Source organism: Salmo salar, chromosome ssa24, assembly GCF_905237065.1.
Source record: "Salmo salar chromosome ssa24, Ssal_v3.1, whole genome shotgun sequence".
Lineage (NCBI taxonomy): Eukaryota > Metazoa > Chordata > Actinopteri > Salmoniformes > Salmonidae > Salmo > Salmo salar.
The window spans coordinates 39,015,754-39,035,658 of NC_059465.1; the positions used below are offsets into that span (position 1 = coordinate 39,015,754).

The 19,905-nt window shown below is 47.4% G+C and overlaps 1 protein-coding gene across 7 annotated transcripts in view; it reads right to left on the reverse strand.

Annotated features, from left to right (window-relative positions):
- The window catches only part of pdlim5a (PDZ and LIM domain 5a), a 144,996-nt gene that overhangs the window by 13,223 nt on the left and 111,868 nt on the right, over positions 1-19,905 (reverse strand). For 4 of the 7 annotated variants that reach the window (XM_014172475.2, XM_014172472.2, XM_014172468.2 and 1 more), the window contains 5 exons: positions 18,079-18,369; positions 17,346-17,492; positions 15,337-15,414; positions 12,513-12,634; positions 177-381 (listed from right to left, as the gene is read on the reverse strand). In XM_014172475.2, the coding sequence (XP_014027950.1) occupies positions 177-381; positions 12,513-12,634; positions 15,337-15,414; positions 17,346-17,492; positions 18,079-18,369 (843 nt within the window). The remainder of the gene's footprint in view (positions 1-176; positions 382-12,512; positions 12,635-15,336; positions 15,415-17,345; positions 17,493-18,078; positions 18,370-19,905) is intronic. The other 3 variants (XM_014172470.2, XM_014172479.2, XM_014172478.2) reach the window with 3 other exon arrangements.

The following is a 19,905-nucleotide window of genomic DNA, read 5'->3' on the forward strand; positions in this document are numbered from 1 at the left end:
TCTCTCTCTTTCTCTCTCTCTCTTCTCTCTCTCTTTCTCTTTCTGTCGCTCTCTCACTCTCTTTCTCTCTCTCTCTCTCTCTTCTCGCTCTCTTTCTCTCTCTATGTTTCTCTCTCTTTCTCTTTCTCTTTCTCTTTCTCTCTCTCTCTCTCTCCTCAATCTCCTTTCTCTCTCACCTGATGTCCATGTTGCAGTGGCCACACATGGGCGTGCGTGTCCCTGCAGGGATGTGTTCGGCCATCTGCACCAGAGTGTCCTGGTCTTTGGGATGGGGCTGGGGGGCCGGCCTCTCTGGGACAGGGCCCTTAGAGAGAACACTGGTGGTGCCGTTTCCCCTCATCCCAAAACATGTCTGAAGGCCTGGTTTAGGGAAACCTGAACCTACAGAATGACAAGCGGGTAGTAAGTTCACGCACTCATTCATTTCAACACAATCTACACAGAGTTCAGACACAGCTCAGACAGAGTTCAGGCATGTTGAATGATGAATCATGAACATAAACATGTTGGGGGACTTGGGGGAGGAAGTGTGTGAGTGTGTGTGTGTGAGTGTGTGTGGATGAGTATGCACACGCGCATGCATCCCTGCACTGCATGCTTGTGCACTTCTAGGTCTTGTGTTCCAGGTGTCTTTTTGTTTTGTGTTATTCTCTGAGTTGACCTCTGAGTTGAAGTGACCTGGTCTAGGCAGCTGGCCGGATCAGGGAGGTAAACGAACAGCACCAGTGAGCAAAACACAGAATCAATTGTTTCAAGCAGCAAGACATTCCAACAGCTCGCTGGAACACCTGGCCTAACAAGCTCCCCTTTGATCCCACTTTGGGGCTCCAGAAAAGGAACAGTGTTGCAAATGCAGCTGGGATCGGAGGTCGATCGAAAGCGGTCAGACCTTGCAGACATTGCAACAGGCAGACTAATCAGGGGTATTGAAATAAACGCCACAGCAGCAATCGATCAAAGTCATGGGCCATACGTGCAAGTCGGACAACAGTGACGTTCTTTGTCATGTCAAAACACATTAGTGAAAGAGAGTGCCTGTAAGTCAGTAGTTCTTCAGGACTAGACAACTCTAGTGGCACCTGTAAGTCAGTAGTTCTTCAGGACTAGACAACTCTAGTGGCGCCTGTAAGTCAGTAGTTCTTCAGGACTAGACAACTCTAGTGGCGCCTGTAAGTCAGTAGTTCTTCAGGACTAGACAACTCTAGTGGCGCCTGTAAGTCAGTAGTTCTTCAGGACTAGACAACTCTAGTGGCACCTGTAAGTCAGTAGTTCTTCAGGACTAGACAACTCTAGTGGCGCCTGTAAGTCAGTAGTTCTTCAGGACTAGACAACTCTAGTGGCGCCTGTAAGTCAGTAGTTCTTCAGGACTAGACAACTCTAGTGGCACCTGTAAGTCAGTAGTTCTTCAGGACTAGACAACTCTAGTGGCGCCTGTAAGTCAGTAGTTCTTCAGGACTAGACAACTCTAGTGGCGACCTGTAAGTCAGTAGTTCTTCAGGACTAGACAACTCTAGTGGCGCCTGTAAGTCAGTAGTTCTTCAGGACTACACAACTATAGCGGCACAGTGCTTGCTGGATTACTGCGTGAACTAGGCATTTGTTGGCACAGGTCCGAAGCAGCATAGTGTTCATGTAAAACCTGGTGGGAATGAGGTTGAGACTGGGGCTGGGGATAGAGTTGGTCTGGGGCTGGGGATAGAGTTGGTCTGGGGCTGGGGCTGGGGATAGAGTTGGTCTGGGGCTGGGGATAGAGTTGGTCTGGGGCTGGGGATAGAGTTGGTCTGGGTCTGGGGCTGGGGATAGAGTTGTTCTGGGGCTGGGGCTAGAGTTGGTCTGGGGCTGGGGATAGAGTTGGTCTGGAGCTGGGGCTGGGGATAGAGTTGGTCTGGGACTGGGGATAGAGTTGGGCTGGGGCTGGGGATAGAGTTGGTCTGGGGCTGGGGATAGAGTTGGTCTGGGGCTAGGGCTGGGGATAGAGTTGGTCTGGGGCTGGGGATAGAGTTGGGCTGGGGCTGGGGATAGAGTTGGTCTGGGGCTGGGAATAGAGTTGGTCTGGGTCTGGGGATAGAGTTGGTCTGGGTCTGGGGCTGGGGATAGAATTGGTCTGGGGCTGGGGATAGAGTTGGTCTGGGGCTGGGGATAGAGTTGGTCTGGGGCTGGGGATAGAGTTGGTCTGGGGCTGGGGATAGAGTTGGTCTGGGGCTGGGGCTGGGGCTGGGGATAGAGTTGGTCTGGGGCTGGGGATAGAGTTGGTCTGGGGCCGGGGATAGAGTTGGTCTGGGGCTGGGGATAGAGTTGGTCTGGGTCTGGGTCTGGGGATAGAATTGGTCTGGGGCTGGGGATAGAGTTGGTCTGGAGCTGGGGATAGAGTTGGTCTGGGTCTGGGGATAGAATTGGTCTGGGGCTGGGGATAGAGTTGGTCTGGGTCTGGGGCTGGGGATAGAGTTGGGCTGGGGCTGGGGATAGAGTTGGTCTGGGGCTGGGGATAGAGTTGGTCTGGGGCTGGGGATAGAGTTGGTCTGGGGCTGGGGATAGAGTTGGTCTGGGGCTGGGGCTGGGGCTGGGGATAGAGTTGGTCTGGGGCTGGGGATAGAGTTGGTCTGGGGCCGGGGATAGAGTTGGTCTGGGGCTGGGGATAGAGTTGGTCTGGGTCTGGGTCTGGGGATAGAATTGGTCTGGGGCTGGGGATAGAGTTGGTCTGGAGCTGGGGATAGAGTTGGTCTGGGGCTGGGGATAGAGTTGGTCTGGGTCTGGGGATAGAATTGGTCTGGGGCTGGGGATAGAGTTGGTCTGGGTCTGGGGCTGGGGATAGAGTTGGGCTGGGGCTGGGGATAGAATTGGTCTGGGGCTGGGGATAGAGTTGGGCTGGGGCTGGGGATAGAGTTGGTCTGGGGCTGGGGATAGAGTTGGTCTGGGGCTGGGGCTTTAACCTTTATTCACAGCTCCCTCAGTAAATATATTTTTTTCATATGGAGTGGAGCGTATACATCTTCAACGGAGGAGAAAAGGCAAAGCGGGCCAGCAAGCCTGGCTTTAATGGGATTAATGGAAAAATATGTCACGCTTAGCCCATGGAAAATAACACTCTTTTCTCACTAACAGACCGCAACAGAATTCACTTCAGCCTCAGTAAATCACCATTTCACACTATAAGATTTCAAACCAAACATTTCTGTAAAAGGATAAAACCATGAGTCAATCAAAATATCTAACACACCATATTTAATTTGATTCATGTCCTAATCGTGAGTTTATTTTTAAACTCTATTTTCAGTTTAATGTGCATGCCATTAACTCCACTATGAAAGAAGCTTCATGCACCTTGCTCTGATTAACTTCTTCATTCAAAGAAAACAAATATATACATTCGTACATACAGGCATACCACTGTTGGAAGTGGATGCTTTACTCTGTATATTAAAGATACAAAAATATATACACAGTACCAGTCAAAAGTTTGGACACACCTACCTCATTCCAGGGTTTATATTTATTTTTTCTATTTTGTACATTGTAGAATAATAGTGAAGACATCAAAACTATGAAATAACACATATGGAATCATGTAGTAACCAAAAAAGTGTTAAACAAATAAAAATATTTTTATATTTGAGATTCTTCAAAGTAGCAACCCTTTGCCTTGATGAGAGCTTTGCACACGCTTGGCATTCTCTCAACCAGCTTCATGAGGTGGAAAGCATTTCAATTAACAGGTGTGTCTTGTTAAAAGTGAATTGTGGAATTTATTTCCTTCTTAATGCATTTTTTTTATTTTACCTTTATTTAACCTGGCAAGTCAGTTAAGAACAAATTCTTATTTTCAATGACGGCCTAAGAACAGTGAGTTAACTACCTTGTTCAGAACAACAGATTTTTACCTTGTCAGCTCAGGGATTCGATCTTGCAACCTTCCGATTACTAGTCCAACGCTCTAATCACTAAGCTACCTGCCGCCCCCTGCCGCCCACATTTGAGCCAATCAGTTGTTGTGACAAGGTAGGGGTGGTATACAGAAGATAGCCCTATTTGGTAAAAGACCAAGTCCATATTAAGGCAAGAACAGCTAAAATAAGCAAAGAGAAATGACAGTCCAACATTACTTTAAGACATGAAGGTCAGTCAATCAGGAACATTTCAAGAACTTTGAAAGTTTCTTCAAGTGCAGTTGCAAAAACCATCAAGCGCTATGATGAAACTGGCTCTCATGAGGACCGCCACAGGAAAGGAAGACCCAGAGTTACAGTACCTCTGCTGCAGGAGGATAAGTTAATTACAGTTACCAGCCTCAGATATTACAGCCCAAATAAATGTTTCACAGAGTTCAAGCAACAGACACATCTCATCATCAACTGTTCAGAGGAGACTGCATGAATCAGGCCTTCATGGTCGAATTGCTGCAAAGAAACCACTACTAAAGGACACCAATAATAAGAAGAGACTTGCTTGGGCCTAGAAACACGAGTAATGGACATCAGACCAGTGAAAATCTGTCCTTTGGTCTGATGAGTGCAAATGTAAGATTTTTGGTCCCAGCCAACATGTCTTTGTGAGACGCAGTGTAGGTGAAAGGATGATATTCACATGTGTGGTTCCCACCATGAAGCATAGAGGAGGTGTGTTGGTGTGATGGTGCTTTGCTGGTCAAATCAAATCAAATCAAATTGTATTGGTCACATACACATGGTTAGCAGATGTTAATGTGAGTGTAGTGAAATGCTTGTGCTTCTATTTCCAACCGTGCAGTAATATTTAACAAGTAATCTAACAATTTCACAACTACCTTATACACACAAGTGTAAAGGAATGAATAAGAATATGTACATATAATATATGGATGAGCGAAGGCTGAACAGCATAGGCAAGATGCAGTAGATGGTATAGAGTACAGTATATACATATGAGATGAGTAATGTAGGGTATGTTAACATTATATAAAGTGGCATTGTTTAAAGTGACTAGTGATACATTTGTTACATCCAATTTTTTATTATTTAAGTGGCTAGAGATTTGAGTCAGTATGTTGGCAGCAACGACTCAATGTTAGTGATGGCTGTTTAACAGTCTGATGGCCTTGAGATAGAAGCTGTTTTTCAGTCTCTCTGTCCCAGCTTTGATGCACCTGTACTGACCTCGCCTTCTGGATGACAGCGGGGTGAACAGGCAGTGGCTCGGGTGGTTGTTGTCCTTGATGGTCTTTTTGGCCATCCTGTGACATCGGGTTGTGTAGGTGTCCTGGAGGGAAGGTAGTTTGCCCCCGGTGATGCGTTGTGCAGACCTCACTACCCTCCGGAGAGCTTTACCGTTGTGGGCTGAGCAGTTGACGTACCAGGCAGTGATACAGCCCGAAAGGATGCTCTCAATTGTGCATCTGTAAAAGTTTGTGAGTGTTTTCGGTGACAAAGTCAAATTTCTTCAGCCTCCTGAGGTTGAAGAAGTGCCTTTGCGCCTTCTTCACCACGCTGTCTATGTGGGTGGACCATTTCAGTTTGTCCGTGATGTATACGCTGAGGAACTTAAAACTTTCCACCTTCTCCACTACTGTCCCGTTGATGTGGATAGGGGGGTGCTACCTCTGCTGTTTCCTGAAGTCCATGATCATCTCCTTTGTTTTGTTGACGTTGAGTGTGACGTTATTTTCCTGACACCACACTCCGAGGGTCCTCACCTCCTCCCTGTAGGCCGTCTCGTCATTGTTGGTAATCAAGCCTACCACTGTAGTGTCGTCTGCAAACTTGATGATTGAGTTGGAGGCGAGAATGGCCACGCAGTCAAGGGTGAACAGGGAGTACAGGAGAGGGCTGAGAACGCACCCTTGTGGGGCCCCAGTTTCGATGATCAGCAGGGTGGAGATGTTACCTACCCTCACCACCTGGGGGCAGCCCATCAGAAAGTCCAAGACCCAGTTGCACAAGGCGGGGTCGAGACCCAGGGTCTCGAGCTTAATGACGAGTTTGGAGGGTACTATGGTGTTAAATGCTGAGCTGTAATCGATGAACAGCATTCTTACATAGGTATTCCTCTTGTCCAGATGGGTTAGGGCAGTGTGCAGTGTGATTGCAATTGCGTCGTCTGTGGACCTATTGGGGCGGTAAGCAAATTGGAGTGGGTCTAGGGTGTCAGGTAGGGTGGAGGTGATATGATCCTTGACTAGTCTTTCAAAGCACTTCATGATGATGGAAGTGAGTGCTACGGGGCGATAGTCATTTAGCTCAGTTACCTTAGCTTTCTTGGGAACAGGTACAATGTTGGCCCTCTTGAAGCATGTGGGAACAGCAGAATGGGATAGGGATTGATTGAATATGTATGTAAGCACACCAGCCAGCTGGTCTACACATGCTCTGAGGACACGGCTAGGGATGCCGTCTGGGCTGGCAGCCTTGCGAGGGTTAACACGTTTAAACGTTTTACTTACATTGGCTGCGGTGAAGGAGAACCCGCAGGTTTTGGTCGGGTGCCGTGTCAGTGGCACTGTATTGTCCTCAAAGCGAGCAAAGAAGTTGTTTAATTTGTCTGGGAGCAAGACGTCAATGTCCGCTACGTGGCTAGTTTTCTTTTTGTAATCCGTGATTGACTGTAGATCCTGCCACATACGTCTCGTGTTTGAGCTGTTGAATTGCGACTCTACTTTGTCTCTATACTGACACTTAGCTTGTTTGATTGCCTTGCAGAGGGAATAGCTACACTGTTTGTATTCGGTCATGTTTCCGGTCGCCTTGCCATGATTAAAAGCAGTGGTTGCTGCTTTCAGTTTTGCGTGAATGCTGCCATCAATCCATGGTTTCTGGTTGGGGAAGGTTTAATAGTCACTGTGGGTGTAACGGCTGTCTTCAGGAATGGACCAAAATGCAGCGGAGTTAGTATTCATCTTTCAATTTAATTAGAAAGAACACTATAACAAACAAAACAAGGAAACTGACAGCCAACAGTCCTGTCAGGTGCAAACACACTAAACAAGAAACAATTACCCACAAACCCCAGTGACAAACAACTCCTACATATGTGACTCCCAATCAGGAACAACGATTCCCAGCTGTTCCTGATCAGGAGTCACAAGACACACACCAGACTGCCACGTCCTGACCCCCAACCTACTACACCAGCTCCATCTGCTGGTCAGGACGTGACAGTACCCCCCCTCAAGGTGCAGACCCCAGAATGCACCTAACCACAACAACAAAAAAACACCAACAAACAAAATCCCCAACAAAACCCTTAAACAGTAACCCTAAACAATAAGGGAGGGAAGGGAGGGTGGCTGCCGTCAACCACGGCACTGTGCTACACCCTCCCTCCCCAACCCACCTATCCTGGAGGCGGCTCAGGCTCTGGCCGTTCCAGGCAGTCGGGACAGTCTGGCAGCTCGGGACAGTCTGGGCAGTCTGGCCGTTCCAGGCAGTCGGGATAGTCTGGCAGCTCGGGACAGTCTGGGCAGTCTGGCAGCTCGGGACAGTCTGGGCAGTCTGGCAGCTCGGGACAGTCTGAGCAGTCTGGCAGCTCGGGACAGTCTGGGCAGTCTGGCAGCTCGGGACAGTCTGGGCAGTCTGGCAGCTCGGGACAGTCTGGGCAGTCTGGCAGCTCGGGACAGTCTGGGCAGTCTGGCAGCTCGGGACAGTCTGGGCAGTCTGGCAGCTCGGGACAGTCTGGGCAGTCTGGCCGCTCGGGACAGTCTGGGCAGTCTGGCCGCTCCGGCAGTTCAGGGCAGTCTGGCCGCTCCGGCAGTTCAGGGCAGTCTGGCCGCTCCGGCAGTTCAGGGCAGTCTGGCCGCTCCGGCAGTTCAGGGCAGTCTGGCCACTCCGGCAGTTCAGGGCAGTCTGGCCACTCCGGCAGTTCAGGGCAGTCTGGCCACTCCGGCAGTTCAGCGCAGTCTGGCCACTCCGGCAGTTCAGCGCAGTCTGGCCACTCCGGCAGTTCAGCGCAGTCTGGCCACTCCGGCAGTTCAGCGCAGTCTGACCTCTCTGGCGACTGTTGACTGGCGGGCAGCTCTGACGACTGTTGACTGGCGGGCAGCTCTGACGACTGTTGACTGGCGGGCAGCTCTGACGACTGTTGACTGGCGGGCAGCTCTGATGACGACTGTTGACTGGCGGGCAGCTCTGATGACGACTGTTAACTGGCGGGCAGCTCTGATGACGACTGTTGACTGGCGGGCAGCTCTGATGACGACTGTTGACTGGCGGGCAGCTCTGATGATGACTGTTGATTGGCGGGCAGCTCTGATGACGACTGTTGACTGGCGGGCAGCTCTGATGACGACTGTTGACTGGCGAGGCTGGGTTGACACACTAGACTCCTGGTGCGTGGTGCTGGTACTGGGCGTACCAGATTGCGAACACGCACCTCCATGCAAGTGCGGGGAGCTGGCCTGGGGCTCCATTCTTGCCCCGCAAAACTCCCCTTGTGCCCCCCCCTAAAAAATTATTGGGGGTGCCTCCCGGTCTCCCTTACCTCGCCAGCCTTCTTCCGCTGCTTGGTCCTTTGTTGGTGGGTAATTCTGTAACGGCTGTCTTCAGGAATGGACCAAAATGCAGCGGAGTTAGTATTCATCTTTCAATTTAATTAGAAAGAACACTATAACAAACAAAACAAGGAAACTGACAGCCAACAGTCCTGTCAGGTGCAAACACACTAAACAAGAAACAATTACCCACAAACCCCAGTGACAAACAACTCCTACATATGTGACTCCCAATCAGGAACAACGATTCCCAGCTGTTCCTGATCAGGAGTCACAAGACACACACCAGACTGCCACGTCCTGACCCCCAACCTACTACACCAGCTCCATCTGCTGGTCAGGACGTGACAGTGGGTACAACATCACCAATGCACTTGCTAATAAACTTACTCACCGAATCAGCGTATACATCAATGTTGTTGTCTGAGGCTATATGGAACATATCCCAGTCCACGTGATTGAAGCAATCTTGAAGCGTGGAATCAGATTGGTCGGACCAGTGTTGAACAGACCTGAGCACGGGCGATTCCTGTTTTAGTTTCTTTCTATAGGCTGGGAGCAACAAAATGGAGTCGTGGTCAGATTTGCCGAAAGGAGGGCGAGCGAGGGCTTTGTATGCGTCGCGGAAGTTAGAGTAGCAATGATCCAGAATGCTGCCAGCCCGGGTCGCGCATTCGATATGCTGATAAAATTTAGGGAGCCTTGTTTTCAGATTAGCTTTGTTAAAATCCCCAGCTACAATAAATGCAGCCTCAGGATATGTGGCTTCGAGTTTACATAGAGTCCAATGAAGTCCTTTCAGGGCCGTCGAGGTGTCTGCTTGGGGGGATATACACGGCTTTGAATATAATCGAAGAGAGGTCTCTTGGTAGATAATGCGGTCAACATTTGATTGTAAGGAATTCTAGGTCAGGTGAACAAAAAGACTTGAGTTCCTGTATGTTGTTATGATCACACCACGACTCGTTAATCATAAGGCATACACTCCCGCCCTTCTTCTTACCAGAGAGAAGTTTGTTTCTGTCGGCGCGATGCGTGAGGAAACCGGGTGGCTATACTGACTCTGATAACGTATCCTGAGTGAGCCATGTTTCCGTGAAATAGAGAATGTTACAATCTCTGATGTCTCTCTGGAAGGCAACCCTTGCTCGAATTTTGTCTACCTTGTTGTCAAGAGACAGGACATTGGCGAGTAGTATAGTCGGGAGCAATAAGTGATGTGCCCATCTATGGAGCCTGACCAGAAGACCGCTCCGTCTGCCCATTCTGCGGCGCCGTTGTTTTGGGTCGCCTACTGGGATCCAATCCATTGTCCTGGGTGGTGGTCCAAACAGAGGATCCGCTTCGGGAAAGTCGTATTCCTGGTCGTAATGTTGGTAAGTTGACGTTGCTCTTATATCCAATAGTTCTTCCCGGCTGTATGTAATAAGACTTAAGATTTCCTGGGGTAACAGCGTAAGAAATAATACATAAAAAAAACAAAATACTGCATAGTTTCTTAAGAACGCGAAGCGAGGCGACCATCTCCGTCAGAACCATGTTGAAGACGGAGACACTGGTGGTGACACTGTCTGTGATTTATTTAGAATTCAAGGCACACTTAACCAGCATGGCTAATACAGCATTCTGCAGTGATACACCATCCCATCTGGTTTGCGCTTAGTGGGACTATCATTTGTTTTTCAACAGGACAATGACCCAACACACCTCTAGGCTGTGTAAGGGCTATTTGACCAAGAAGGAGAGTGATGTAATGCTGCATCAGATGACCTGGCCTCCACAATCACCCAACCTCAACCCAATTGAGATGGTTTGGGATGAGTTGGACCGCAGAGTGAAGGAAAAGCAGCCAACAAGTGCCCAGTATATGTGGGAACTCCTTCAAGACTTTTGGAAAAGCATACCAGGTGAAGCTGGTTGAGAGAATGCCAAGAGTGTGCAAAGCTGTCATCAAGGCAAAGGGTGGCTACTTTGAAGAATCTAAAATCTGAAATATATTTTACCTTGTTTAACACTTTTTTGGTTACTACATGATTCCATATGTGTTATTTCATAGTTTTGATGTCTTCACTATTAAAAACTAGTAGTAAAAATAAAGAAATACCCTTGAATGAGTAGGTGTTGTCTGTGGACCTATAGGTGTGTCCAAACGTTTTGACTGGTACTGTATGTCGCAGTAAATGTGTAAAAACAATAATTTCATACATTTCTCAAGAAATGTATAGATCCAAAGCAGTGGAGGCTGCTGAGGAGAGGATGGCTCATAATAATGGCTGGAATGGAGCGAATGGAATGGAATCAAACACATTGAAACCACGGACACCACATGTTTGATGTTGTTAATACCTTTCCACTTATTCCGCTCCAGCCATTACCACGTGCCCGTCCTTCCCAATTGAGGTGCCACCAACCTCCTGTGAGTCACAGTTCTTACACATTTACCATAACATATACACTGAGTATACAAAAAATTCGGAACACCTTCCTAATATTGATTTGCACCCCCTTTCGCCCTCAGAATAGCCTCAATTTGTTGGGGCATGGACTCTATAAGGTGTCGAAAGCTTCCCACAGTTGTGCGAAGTTGGCTGGATGTCCTTTGGGTGGAGGACCATTCTTGATACACACGGGAAACTGTTGAGCGTGAAAAACCCAGCAGCGTTGCAGTTCTTGGCTCACTCAAACCGGTGCGCCTGGCACCTACTACCATACCCCGTTCAAAGGCACTTAAATATTTTGTCTTGCCCGTTCACCATCTGAATGGCACACATATACAATCCATGTTTCAATTGTTTCAAGGTTTAAAAATCCTTCTTTCACCTGTCTCCTCCCCCTTCATCTACACTGATTGAAGTAGCTTTCCACTGGATTCACTTGGTCAGTCTTTGTGATGGAAAGAGCAGGTGTTCTTAATGTTTTGTACACTCAGTGTATGTGTATTCCACACTATGTTGAGGTAAATATCGGAGTATAATGTTTGTATGGAGGTCAACCCCAATACATGTTCATGCCATCTTAACCAATCAACTGCATTGCATTTTAAAACGACTTTGACTACCACCACCGATTTCCTGTATGCTATGCTATCACCTTATACTAACAGGAGTTAGCATTTAGCAGTCACTTCTTCTAAACCTGAAAAGGGACAACTTCTAAATGTTATGCAGCGAAAACAGCCAAATATATCCAAATCTGACTTTAGTAACCACATTGTGGGTCTATTACAATACATCAATCATGACTGATTTGACAAATATACACTTTGTTAGATCAGATTTGTTGAATGTGTGCCCATCTGTTCCACATCATCTGGATTCCATTGACCTCTTCACCGCATCTGCAGGTACAGCAGAATTATACCATGTCTTTTTGTTCCTTCCAGAGGCACTTTGGAACTCGGTAGTGAGTGTTGCAACCAAGGACAGACGATTCTGCTCTAGCAGGGCAGAAATGTGATGAACTAACTTGTTGGAAATGTGGAATCCTATGATGGTGTTGTTAATACCATCATATTAACAACACTGAGCTCTTCAGTAAGGCCATTCTACTGTCAATGTTTGTCTATGGAGATTGCATGGCTGTGTGCTTGATTTTATAAACCTGTCAGCAACGGGTGTGGCAGAAATAGCAGAATCCACTCATTTAAAAGTGTGTCCACATATAGTACACATCCACTCACACTCAGCTTGCACACTCACACCCACTCACACACACTCACTCAGTTTACACACACACACACACACACACACACACCCTCACTCAGTTTACACACACACACCCACTCACACAGCTTGCACACACACACCCACTCACTCAGTTTACACACACACATCCACTCACTCAGCTTACACACACACACACACACACACACACACACACACACACACACACACACACACACACACACACACACACACACACACACACACACACACACACACACACACACACACACACACACACACACACACACTCACACAGCTTACACACACAGATCCACTCACACAGCTACATACACACACCCACTCACTCAGTTTACACAATCCCACCCACTCACACAGTTCACCCTGAGTGGTGGTAAAGGTGATGGAGTTGTTGGGGCTGCCAGCAGGTCCTTTGGTCATGGTCTTGACTGCAGACGACATGTGAGAAGTGGTCTCTGGCTCCTCCACCTCCTCACTGCAAGGAAACATGGAAGAGGGGTTTAGTCATACCAGTCTGCCTTACACCTAACTCCAAGTCCTCCTGACTTCACAGTCTGGAATGGCTCCATGCTGTTGTAGGCAAGATGTGTCGATAATGAAGAGGGGCTGTGCTTTTTACTGATTGGTTCTCCTCTGTCTATTTCTCACTCAAACACCCACAGGCACACAACGACCCCGAGCGTCGCCCTCTTCCAATACAACTGTTGGATTTTCAAATACAAACAACGAAAGGTATCAAGCCCTCGGGGAGAAGAAAAAAAGGTTGGAGAGAACCAACCGAAGCTCAGACCAACTTCTGTGTGAATACTGCACTAACAACAGACTTGTATCCAGACCAGTGTGTCACAGCTGTCCCTCTTTGTGTACTACAATAGTCATACCAGCTCACACACATCACGTTTCCACTATGCACAGCTCTAGGATCAGTTTCCCTCTCCAACAATCCTAACATTAAGCATTAGTGGGGAAAATGTTAAACTGACCCAAGATCAGTGTCTAGGGGCAACTTCACCCTACTAGTAGCACCATTACAACATCATACTTCTATCTGCCGTTTTTTAGCGTTAATTGATCACCAGAAAAAAACTATCTTTTTAGTGTCCATAACTGTAGTACACTACATTTGGTTCACTCGGAAGTAGACGAGGTTCCCACTTCACATCAAGACACATCCAAGAACACCAGAGTGCTGATGGAGAGGAGACACAGCTCTTACCTCCTAATGTCTTGTGCAGGCCTCTAATCTGCCTGATGACCCATTAAATGAGTCGTCTATGAAGGGTCGCTGTGTGTGAGGAACTCAGATACTTGGGTGGGCCCCCAAAAAAGGCACATTGAATGCTACAGCCATGATGTACAGTAGTGTACAGTAGTGCCATGCCAACTGCTGAAGTTGCTGAAGCTGGATCTCTAGTCTGTCTCCACCATGTCTGCTTATGGCTCCCCGAGGAGCTGAGTGTTATGGCAACAACGGCCGCCTTGGTTACGGAGATGAGGAGGTCGGTTGTCCACGGCGACTCAGCACTTGAGTATGGAGCTGGCATCACACCAAAGGAGCTGCTACTGTATGTTACCAGCTGCCCTGGCTCTGTATTGACACACTTCATTGAAACGCTGAAGCCAGCTCCACCATGGAATGATCCCTGCACAGCTGAACTGTAATGTGTAGTGTGAAGTTTCCCCTAGATGCTGATCTTGGGTCAGTTCAGCATTTCCCCCACTAATGGTTAAGGTTAGGATTGGGGGAAGGGAAGATCAAAATCAAATCAAATCAAATGTTATTTGTCACATGCGCCGAATACAACAGGTGTAGTAGACCTTACAGTGAAACGCTGACTTACAAGCCAGTGACAGTAGCAAATAATTAAAGAGCAGCAGTAAAATAACAGTAGCGAGGCTATATACAGGGGGTACCGGTACAGAGTGAATGTGGAGGCTATATACAGAGGGTACCGGTACAGAGTCAATGTGGAGGCTATATACAGAGGGTACCGGAACAGAGTCAATGTGGAGACTATATACAGGGGGTACCGGAACAGAGTCAATGTGGAGACTATATACAGGGGGTACCGGTACAGAGTCAATGTGGAGACTATATACAGGGGGGTACCGGTACAGAGTCAATGTGGAGGCTATATACAGAGGGTACCGGAACAGAGTCAATGTGGAGACTATATACAGGGGGTACCGGTACAGAGTCAATGTGGAGACTATATACAGGGGGGTACCGGTACAGAGTCAATGTGCGGGGGCACCGGTTAGTTGAGGTAATTGAGGTAATATGTACATGTAGGTAGAGGTAAAGGGACTATACATAGATAATAAACAGAGAGTAGCAGAAGCTTAAAAGAGGGCGGGGGGCAACGCAAATAGTCTGGGTGGCCATTTGATGAGCTGATCAGGAGTCTTATGGCTTGGGGGGTAGAAGCTAAGAAGTCTTTTGGACCTAGACTTGGTGCTCCGGTACTGCTTGCCGTGTGGTAGAGAGAACAGTCTATGACTAGGGTGGCTGGAGTATTTGACAATTTTTAGGGCCTTCCTCTGACACCGCCTGGTAAAGAGGTCCTGGATGGCAAGAAGCTTGGCCCCAGTGATGTACTGGGCCGTACACACTACCCTCTGTAGTGCCTTGCGGTCGGAGGCCGAGCAGTTGCCATACCAGGCAGTGATGGAACCAGTCAGGATGCTGTCAGGGGTGCAGCTGTAGAACTTTTTGAGGATCTGAGGACCCATGCCAAATTTGTTCAGTCTCCTGAGGGGGAACAGGCTTTGTTGTGCCCTCTTCACAACTGTCTTGGTGTGTTTGGACCATGATAGTTTATTGGTGATGTGGACACCAAGGAACTTGAAGCTCTCAACCTGCTCCACTACAGCCCCTTCGATGAAAATGGGGGCGTGCTCAGTCCTCCGTTTCCTGTAGTCCACAATCATCTCGGATTCTAGATCAGTACCTAAGGGGAAAACTTGATCCCGGACGTACTGTAGTGCTTGGACCTTTTTGCATCCTCGGCCTGAACCACACAATGTCCCCCTCATTGTTCAAATGATGTCTGATGTGCACTTCTGTGTAGATACATTAAGGAGAGGATTTACAGAGAAAATACTGTAACACACGCATACTAGCGCGTACAAACACTAACTTTGTTATATTCATACACAATTCAATTCCATGTTTACCTAAAGATATAGACAGCATTGACAGGAGAGGAGAGGTTGGGGTCACCCAGATCAGTGACTGATTGGTGCCAGGAGACTCTTGGACAGAGAAAGAAGGGAGGATGAGGAATGAAAGAGAGAAACAGAGGAATTAAAAGGAAGATGAGGGGTGAAACAGTGATGACCCACCACAGTGGATTAAATTATGGTTATTCACCATGGTTACCTAGTGGGTTAAATGGTGGTTATTCACCATGGTTACCTACAGTGGGTTAAATGATGGTTATTCACCATGGTTACCTACAGTGGGTTAAATGATGGTTATTCACCATGGTTACCTACAGTGGGTTAAATGATGGTTATTCACCATGGTTACCTACAGTGGGTTAAATGATGGTTAATCACCATGGGTACCTATTGGGTTAAATGATGGTTATTCACCATGGTTACCTACAGTGAGTTAGGATATTGTTATTATCTGAGCAACACATTTTCAAATATCTAAGTAGTTACCAACAAGAGGTGACCAATGTATCTCATAAACGCATGCCAACTACACAGGACTGTCATTCAATAAGCCAGCAGCATACCACCCTGCATACCACTGCTGGCTTGATTCTGAAGCTAACCAGGGTTGGTCCTGGTCAGTCCCTGGATGGGAGACCAGATGCTGCTGGAAGTGGTGTTGGAGGGCCAGTAGGAGGCACTCTTTCCTCTGGTCTAAAAAATATCCCAATGCCCCAGGGCAGTGATTGGGGACACTGCCCTATGTAGGGTGCCGTCTTTCGGATGGGACGTTAAATGGGTGTCCTGACTCTCTGAGGTCATTATAGATCCGATGGCACTTATTGTAAGAGAATCGGTGTTAACCCCAGTGTCCTGGCTAAATTCCCAGTCTGGCCCTCAAACCATCATGGTCACCTAATAATCCCCAGTTTACAATTGGCTCATTCATCTCCTCTCCCCTGTAACTATTCCCCAGGTTGTTGCTGTAAATGAGAATGTGTTCTCAGTCAACTTACCTGGTAAAAAAAATAAAAATTCTAATAACAAAGCTGTCAGATGTCCTCCTGCTACATGCACACATAAAATATATGGAAATAAACCCACATGCATACCTACAGATGGACATGTATGAGTGTGGCTATTTCCTGGACAAATGTCAGATCTAATACTGCCACACTTGTTCTAAACACTTCTGTATGCCTACTGTCATGTTTGAACTCAGTGAAAATGTGTCTCAAGCCAAATTGTTTCAGCGGGATCATAGCTTGTCTGCAAGGTCCTCTCGGAGACACAACATGGCTGTTGCCATTTGCAGCGTGCTGAGGGAACTCGGCTGTTGTCAAGTAGCTAGCTACATTTCAGAGGCAGTGGCTTTAAAGTTCAACTCCCATAGACGGCTCTTTGTTGACACTAAGTAGGCTATTCCCAAATGGCACCCTATTCCCTATTTAGTACACTATTTAAAGTAGAAATGGCACCCTATTCCCTATTTAGTACACTATTTAAAGTAGTGCACTATGCAAGGGTGCACTACTTAGTACACTTTAAATAGTATACTAAATAGGGAATAGGGTGCCATTTGGGAATAGCCGAAGACTCAATCAATTCCAAATGAACCCTTAGCCCCTCATCTGTAGGCGCTCCTGTAGGTCTGAAAGGTTTTCAAAAGGGGTCATATGGTGCTTGATTTTATCTTTAATTTGACCTTGACTAGACCTCTTCTTAAAGGCTGGATGGAATTTCCACCATATTGCTAATATCTATTCGTTCTCTTCTGATCTAACAAGGTCGATATGGAATCGAGGGAAAGAACAGCGTTGTCTCTAGCTGCCTTCCGGTATGTATTTGTTTGTTTTGTTAGATACGGTTGTTAGTTAGTGACCCACGCTATAACATGCCGTCATGGGGAAATTGTGACATAAGTAATCAGTCATCGTTAATGGTTCATGTCAACAGGTCTTCAGTCTACAGGGCAGAGTGAGTGATCGCCATACATTACATCACACGATGATGTCACCCTCTACCTCTTGTTGTTGGGCAGGTGTAAGGCACTAACACTCCGACGCTTCTTCTTCCTCAGGCGGAGGGGCGGGAGGGTGGTGATAGGTGTAATGAGCAAGGCATCCAATAGGGACTGAGAGACCGTCCCATCAGGTGACCTGTGCGGGGTTCTTTTAATGAGGTAGTCATGGAAACACAAGGGGTTGACAGGAGAGGAGAGGACAGGAGAGGACAGGACAGAAAGACATAATAAGGTAAGACAGGAGAGGAGAGGACAGGAGAAGAGAGGGCAGGACAGGACAGGACAGAAGAGGAGAGGACAAAAGAGGAGAGGGGAGGACAGAAGAGGAGAGGACAGGACACAAGAGGAGAGAAGAGGACAGGAAGACATAATAAGATAAGACAGGACAGGAGAGGACAGGAGAGGACAGGACAGAAAAGGAGAGGACAGGAAGACATAATAAGGTAAGACAGGACAGGAGAGGAGAGGACACTAAGTCAGGAAGACAGGAAGACAGGGGGACAGGAGGAGGGCATAAGAAGGTAGGACCGACGGGGTGAAGGGAATAGCTAGGACTGATGAATTCAGTAATGAACGCAGATCCACATTTACAATTACTAAAATCAATCAAGAATACATCCTAAATAGAATGCATCTACTATGATCACTAAACCTCAGGTTAGCAACCTTTGCACGCTTGCTCCCATGCACACACACACACACACACGCACACACACGCGCACACTCAGCTTTACCTGGCCTGTAAACCAATAACAGTAGAATGGGACCGTATAGCCAGAGTCGGTGCACTAGGGGTGAGGGCCGGTGGGCAGGGACCACCTCGAGGGAGGAACTCCAGTGGGTTCAACAGGAGCTCTCGCCTGCACCCATAGAACAGAGGAAAGGGGGCAGCAGACTTTACACTGATAAGGACATTGGGATAGAGTAGATTGGTATGATTCCCGTACCTCACTGGCTTTGGGAAGAGTAGTGGCTGTACTGCAGACACAGGAGAAAGATGTGTCAGTGGCTGTACTGGAGAGGAGCTGGGAAGGACACAGAGATAAGAGGATGGATGGATAAGCATACTGTCAATGAAGGGTTTCTTTCCTACTGTATCATTTTTTATACATTTGCAAACATTTCTAAAAACCTGTTTTTGCTTTGTCATTATGGGCTATTGTGTGTAGATTGATGAGGAAAAACATGTATTTAATCCATTTTAATATATGGCTGTAACGTAACAAAATGTGGGAAAAGTAAAGGGGTATACTTTCCTGTATGTATATGCGACCATAAAAAATGTATTTGATTTGAAGACAAAAGATTGAAGTGCCTTTGAATGGGGTATGGTAGTAGGTGCCAGGCATGCCAGTTGACTGTCAAGAACTGTAACGCTGCTGGGTTTTTCACGACATCCAGCCAACTTGACACAACTGTGGGAAGAATTGGAGTCAATATGGGCCAGCATCCCTGTGGAATGCTTTCGACACCTTGTAGAATCCATGCCCTGACAAATTGAGGCAAAAGGGGGTGCAACTCAATTTTAGGACGGTGTTCCTAATGTTTTGTACACTCAGTGTATATATATATATATATATATACACACTGTTTTACCCACTTCATATGTATATACTGTATTCTAGTCATGGCTTATCCCATATAACTACAGTAGTTATATGGGATAAGCCATGACTAGAATACAGTATATACATCTAAAGTGGGTAAAACAGTACGTAAACATTATTAAAGTGACAAGTGTTCAATGACTCTATGTACATAGGGCAGCAGTCTCTAAGGTGCAGAGTAGAGTACCGGGTGGTAGCCGGCTAGAAACAGTCACTAAGGTTCAGGGCAGGGTACTGAGCGAGGCTTGTAACAGTGACTAAGGTTCAGGGCAGGGTACAGATGGAGGCTAGTAACAGTCTCTAAGGTTAGTAACAGTCACTAAGGTTCAGGGCAGGGTACTGATGGAGGCTAGTAACAGTCACTAAGGCTAGTAACAGTCACTAAGGTTCAGGGCAGGGTACTGATGGAGGCTAGTAACAGTGACTAAGTTTCAGGGCAGGGTACTGATGGAGGCTAGTAACAGTGACTAAGGTTCAGGGCAGGGTACTGATGGAGGCTAGTAACAGTCTCTAAGGTTCAGGGCAGGGTACTGGTGGAGGCTAGTAACAGTGACTAAGGTTCAGGGCAGGGTACTGGTGGAGGCTAGTAACAGTGACTAAGGTTCAGGGCAGGGTACTGGTGGAGGCTAGTAACAGTCACTAAGGTTCAGGGCAGGGTACTGGTGGAGGCTAGTAACAGTGACTAAGGTTCAGGGCAGGGTACTGGGGGAGGATAGTAACAGTGACTAAGGTTCAGGGCAGGGTACAGATGGAGGCTAGTAACAGTCTCTAAGGTTAGTAACAGTCACTAAGGTTCAGGGCAGGGTACTGATGGAGGCTAGTAACAGTCACTAAGGCTAGTAACAGTCACTAAGGTTCAGGGCAGGGTACTGATGGAGGCTAGTAACAGTGACTAAGTTTCAGGGCAGGGTACTGATGGAGGCTAGTAACAGTGACTAAGGTTCAGGGCAGGGT